The sequence below is a fragment of the Enoplosus armatus genome, chromosome 6 (genome assembly GCF_043641665.1).
Source record: "Enoplosus armatus isolate fEnoArm2 chromosome 6, fEnoArm2.hap1, whole genome shotgun sequence".
NCBI classification, from domain to species: domain Eukaryota; kingdom Metazoa; phylum Chordata; class Actinopteri; order Centrarchiformes; family Enoplosidae; genus Enoplosus; species Enoplosus armatus.
The window spans coordinates 12,801,577-12,807,736 of NC_092185.1; the positions used below are offsets into that span (position 1 = coordinate 12,801,577).

The window sequence follows — 6,160 nt, forward strand, 5'->3', positions numbered from 1 at the left end:
ATTCAAATAGGATTAACTTTGTGATATATGGAAGATAAATCAAGGTTTTGAGATGAACATCAACATCTGTCCTAGAGGACCAGAATCATAAAAAGCACCCAGATCATTTTTTTCAGAGATTCTGTCTGCTGATGTTTCAATTTTGACCACACTCTGATTAATTAGCAGCAAAGTCTTATCACTCAATTCTTCTGTGTCTGTTTATTCCAGACGAGCTCCTCTGGCTCCAGTAGCCACCACGTGACACACCTCCACATCAGCCCCAAGTTTCTGCAGCTCATCCAACCAGATCTGTTGCTTCTGGGACAGCCGGTCACTGGGCCCCTTCACCTCCACCAGCTACAACAACAAGACCTCCCATGTCACACTGTACACTGCAGTATAATCCATGTACCCAGAGTTAAAATACACAAAGGAAAATATCAAATTCAAAGAGCCAGGACATGATGTGATCTCACCTTGTAACTGTGGTTTGACGTGTTCCACACCACTAGATCAGGCAAACCTCCACGGCAGTGTCTGTAGTCTTTTGACATTCGTGCTATTATCCCTCCTAAGAAGGCTCCACCCATGCATGACACGAGAGACTGCAAATAGAGTAGAAACATGTATATCTTACTCCGTGTTAGTACCTACTGTAACACATAAACAAAACATCTAGTCCAAGTTATCATTCCCAGTGTAACTAGACATAATATGAGAAAAACATTGCTGTACATTTTATATAATGTGTAATGTGATATACATATAAAGAACGATTAACTACATGTTTATTATTGAGGTTGTAGTTAGTGGTGGTCTTGTACTGGGTTGCATTATAATGAAATGTGTTTCTAATATTCGTCCCGCCTCATGTTTGTAAATGAAGTGGGCGAAACATTAGAATCACCTCTCAATATATTGAAGTCCAGTTCAACCCCACTGCAACCTATAACCTCAATAGTAAACATATTCAATTAAAACTGAACATCATTGTCTTTGTAAAAATAGAATTTATGGTTGAGCTGTTGTATTGAAATGCATTAGCTTTTACAGGTGTACCTTTATAAGAGTATACAGTATATTTACAAGAGTGACAGTAAACACCTGTGCCTGTTGAAGGGACGAGAAACGCTCCCAGTTGACCAGCGAACACACTTTACCCTCCTGGGAGGTCCAGACGTCTTCCAACATGTCATGCAGAGTCTCCACAGATGCCTCACTAACTAACTGCACACGAGAATCGATCGCCTCTTTTCTGTTCTCGTAGAAACAGTCAGTGTAGAGATCCAGGGGACATGTCTGTGAGAAGTCAGGAAGATAAGTTAAACTGGTACAGATGCACAGATGTCCCACAAATATTATATACGTGGAGACTTCACCTGGTATGGATTTCTGAAAACATCTGGAATGCCCTCCATGAAAATGATGTCCCATAGCAGAAGAGCAAACAATGTTGAGAATGTTGAGCCCTCTCCGTGGATCCCTATTACATTAACAATGGCAATACGATGTCAAGGTGATAAAAGGATACAAAAATATTTTTCATAGGTGAAGAACAATGGCTTACCTTGGTCAAAGCCTTGCTGGCGGTAATGTGCTAAAGACAGCTCTTCCACAGAGCATATTACTGTGGCATTAGCACTCTCTTCCCCTTCTTCATTTGCTGGTATAAGAAACATAGATTTCCCCATGCCCCCCTCATGAGGGAACAGCTGTCCCCGGATGGTCACCTGCAAACAAAAGTACAGAAATGAATTCATATAGGTATTATTTTACATATAGCCACACTTGTATGCTGACACATTGTGCTAAACTCACATGTTCAACGTCTTGGACTTGGATAGTGGGCAGGTCTTTTAGTTGCAGGCGATGCTTCTTGAAGCTGGCAGACTCTTTCATCCGAACAGCTCTCTGATGAAGAGAGAGTTTATGTCCAGTTCGCACCAGAGGGTCTGACAGCCCGTCTCTGATAGCACAAATAGCCTAAGATTAATGGGAAAAGACGACCGTCAAACGAATGAAAACACTACAGCTGTTGCTGAGCTGAATGTCACACAAAGAGATAAATGTTGAAAATGTTTTAAAGACATGAATGAAACCACAGATACTGGTGCTCACTTGCTCAGATTTTTTTAGGTGCTGGTGAAGGTTTAGTGCCAGTCTATCCCACCACCGTCCTCGGCTGTCAGGACAGTAAACGTGCTGCAACAGTAAAGACCGCAGCTCCTCTACTGCTTCCTGTAACACAAAAGTAATCCCATAACATCTTCAACGATGACATAACTTCATAAATACTTGAATTTGTGTGAGAGTGTGAGCGGATAAGGTCATAAAAACCTCATAGCGACGCAGCCTCTGCAAAATCTCCACCCCTCTGGATAAGATACGAGTGTAAGCCCATCCTGTAGTGAAGCTGCGCAGGAACACAGGCAGCTCCTCCTGGTGACTATCCAACAAAATGATAACGTTAACTTTAAACAATATCCAGGGAGTCCATATCTTTAGACAGAAGCAAATAAATAAATTTATGTCACCTGAGGTCATGGCTTTTCCTCAGCTCCTGCCAGGCACTTTTGGCAGCAGTGTAAAGCTCCATGGCCTCTTCCCATTGACCTCCCTGCATAGCTGAGACTACCTCTTGCAAGGCTCGCATGGATGCTTCATATCTGGTGTGATGGATGGAATCATCAGTATTTATTCCTGGCGACTGCTGTGTGGTGAAAATACAGTAGACTGAACTCTAACCTGATAAGATCATCTCTGTCCCCAAACACCTTGGCTGTACGCTGCACTGTGTAGTCTGGGAAGGCCAGACGTCCCGAGTTAACCAGCAGGATGGTGAAGAGCTGGCTCTGGCCACCAGCCGCCATCTCCTCCTCATCCATGGTGTCCGTCAGAGAGAAGAGCAGAAGGATGCGAGAGAAGACTGCCCGAGGACCACGACATAGACGTACACAAAAACCTGCAAGCTGCTTTGCCCTTTAAGGTTAGAGAGAACAGGGGTGAGATCATTACTGCAACACTAGTACTGTGACTGACCACAATGTATTTGATCAACTCACCTTTTGAGGATGACGGCCCCAATATTGTTTTGCGCTGGACTCAGAGAGAAGAGGGACTTTTGCCTGCTCAGACGGAGAAGTCCGTCCACTAGCTGCTGTTTCTGAGTCCCAGAATTGCCCAAATGGAAAGTCTTAGCCAGAGCTTTGAGTTCAGGAGCAGGCAGGAGATCCAAAGCCTCTCCTAACTCCTGGAGGTCACTCTCTTTGATATACAAAAACAGCACAGGAGGGCATCAACAAGAGAAAAGCAGAAAACGTACAAGTTTAGAGTGATGTGGTGTTTCAGCAGGTTAACATACATACTTTATTATATATGCTTTGTTTGTATAGCCCTTTTGGAAAAAAGTGAAAAACAACTAAAAACTAAAAACAAACACAAAAACATTAATATAGCAAAAGTGATGGGTACAAGTTAAAAGTGGCATAGCACATAAAGACCAATTAATGCAGAAATGCATTTATATTTCATTATTTTTACCCATAAAATGGTAGAAAGACCTTTTGAAAAGGAAGACAGTGTTGCTAGTTCCTTCAATCCATTCATTGTCTAGTGGAAGATTTTGGAGGGACAGGGGCATATCCCAGCATACATTGGTGATCTCTGTTTCCTATCTTTCCTCACTCTCCCTACTATTTATGAGTAGCAGCAGTTACAAATCAAGGGGGATTAAAAGTGTTAGGAAATGGAGATTTTAATTTAAACATTTGATAGTGTTTCTTAGCTAAAATTGTAAAACTGTTACCAACACAATACTCATTAACTGCAACTCCAACAGTCATGACGGAGAAATAACAGGAAGAACATGAATGTACAGCCTTCGACAGCACATTAACCAATCATTCAAGAGGTTTTGGTTTTAGCTGACTCTCCTAAAGATGCTCCAAAACGTCAAAATATATTATTAGGGATCCTTTACCCGACTGTAGAAATCCACCTTGAACCAGCTCCTTAGCAACAGGTCCCAGATCACTGCATATCTCTTCATAATCCAGTTTATTTACTTGGAGCCACTTCAGTTTCCTCTGAAAGAGTCTCACATACAGCTTCTGCCCCATGACTTTGAGAAGAAAAACACACGTGAGTGATGAGGCCTTACATTAAATAACAATGACTGAGTGATATTTTCAGCATACCTGAGAGCTTCTCAAATGCATGTACGAAAGACATGTCATGCTGGTTGAACAATGCCCTGTCGTCCTCGTTCTCCAGGACGGCCTGTAGAACGGTCCGGAAGTTGCGGAGGTAGTAGGGAAGCCGTTGGGGGTGAGAGCCCTCAACAGCCTGGTCACTAGTGGTGTTCTCAGCACCAGACTCTGCCAGTGAATCACTACTGATCGCTGCAGCACTTTTCTCACATGTTTCCTCTGAACTCATAGGGGGGTCACTAGTAGTATTATCATTATTATTATTGTTAGTAGTAGTAGTAGTAGCAGTAGAAGAAGGTATCTCAGTTGTCTCTGCTATACTTTCACTAGACAACACCTCCTTTGGCTCTCTGCTGCTCCCCTCATATTTTATTTTCTTACTGAAACCAGACGCCCTGCCAGTGGAAGTCTTTTCCTTTCTTCTCTTTGCTAGATTGAAGGAAGAAGCGCGCAGCTTTGGAGTAACACGTTTTTGGACAGTCTCTGATTTAGATGCTTTGTGTTCACGTTTCTGTCCTTTGTCTGAACATGATAGATCTACCACTGCTGTTGGAGTGTCTGCACTAGCTGCTGTAAGGTCAATTACTGTCACACAATCTTTTCTGTCTTCTGAACTCTGAATCAAAAGATTTTCTTTCTGTGAGCTGCTGAGCGTCTCAGAAGAATATATCTCCTTTTCAGGATCTGTCGGTGCATCCTCTGTCTGTGTCCTCTCAACTACTTTATATTTCTGAGTTAACTTGGAGGAGAGACTTCCCAGGTCAATCGTCCTGACCACACTTTTACTGTTTATCTCCCGTGGTGCCTGCTGAAAGTTATTCTTTCTGAAATAAGGGCTGGTATTGGTCTCTTTGAGCTCTTCTTCCTTGTTTGGATCCAGCTCTGGGGACTTTGGGGGATTCCTTCTGGGTGACAGGTGGATGCATGGCACAACACTATTACTTGCTGAGGCGGCACTGCTGTCACCTCTCTCAAAGTTCTGACATTGCAAATCAATGTGCTCATTGATCTTGAATCTTGGTACCAACTGACCACACAGGGGGCAGGCCAGCTTAGGTGGAGGCTGGCTGCTGAAGAACGAGGTGATTGGAGTCGTGGTGGCAGCACTGGCAGAAATCCCAGCTTTGACATTGCTTTTGTTCTTGCTCTTGGACAAAGACAAACTTCGCTTGAGTTTGTCTTTGGTGGCTCTCTCGGACATGATGCAGGTGGTGTTTCTCGATGAAAACCTTTGCGTTTTTAGAAGCTTTTCTTTGTTGCATGCTCTGAGGAGAGTTATCGATGTGGACAAATAATGCTATGGCTCCGTTTAGCTAATTTAAATCCTAACTTAGCTCAGAGAGAAACACTCCATTTTAAATTGTCACACATTTGTAGCTGTTGGTGCTTTACACATGCATTAGAAAAACGACACAAACATAAATATAAAGACTGTCTATGGTTCAAAACATAAGCTAACATACCGGTAGCAGTCTCATTCAGTGACAGAGGAGCTGCACGATAATAACAATCCCGCTTCTCAGGCTTAACCAGCGGAGCGCAGCATGCCTTTTAGGGTGAAGTAATCGATCCCAACTACATCGATATTTTCTACCTAAATGCAAAAAGCGAAGGTAAAATAAATCAAAAATCTTGTTCTAGATGTAGAATATTTATGTTTGTATATATATATCTATATATATATTTTTTATATATATTTTTTGTCAAAGTAAATGGTAATATAATGCAAAACATACGAATCACCGCTTTTACATCTTAAATGGCGCATTGTTGAAAATATAAGAAATAACTATTGTTTAAGTGCTTTAAATTAAAATGGTATGGGTCAGTTATTTAGACCTATGTTTGACTACGTACACATTATGCCTCTCACTGTGTTATTTGTTGGGGGAGCAGAGCAGTGAGCACATGATGAGGGGTGTATTTTCTACACAGGTTCCTGGGCTGCTGTGCGGCTTTTATTCAAAAAT

The 6,160-nt window shown here is 42.2% G+C and overlaps 1 protein-coding gene across 1 annotated transcript; it reads right to left on the minus strand.

The window, feature by feature from the left end:
• Nucleotides 1–201: 201 nt before the first annotated feature.
• On the minus strand, nt 202–5,391 carry fan1 (FANCD2 and FANCI associated nuclease 1). The gene is made up of 13 exons (XM_070908030.1): nt 4,179–5,391; nt 3,962–4,102; nt 3,045–3,246; nt 2,728–2,961; nt 2,517–2,648; nt 2,320–2,428; nt 2,101–2,220; nt 1,801–1,965; nt 1,550–1,712; nt 1,362–1,465; nt 1,087–1,281; nt 459–587; nt 202–339 (listed from the first exon to the last, which is right to left on the minus strand). The coding sequence occupies exons 1-13, from the start codon at nt 5,389–5,391 to the stop codon at nt 202–204; spliced, it is 3,045 nt and encodes a 1,014-aa protein (XP_070764131.1).
• Nucleotides 5,392–6,160: the final 769 nt, after the last annotated feature.

Bases quoted from the DNA above. Each gene is read 5' to 3' on its own strand.
- fan1 (XM_070908030.1), bottom strand. From the start codon at position 5,391: ATGTCCGAGAGAGCCACCAAAGACAAACTCAAGCGAAGTTTGTCTTTG. The intron at 2,429-2,516 runs GTGACATAAATT...TTTGTTGGATAG, and splicing joins AGGAAAAGCCATGACCTCAG to TCACCAGGAGGAGCTGCCTG. The intron at 340-458 runs GTGAGATCACAT...TTGTTGTTGTAG, and splicing joins CGTCAAACCACAGTTACAAG to CTGGTGGAGGTGAAGGGGCC.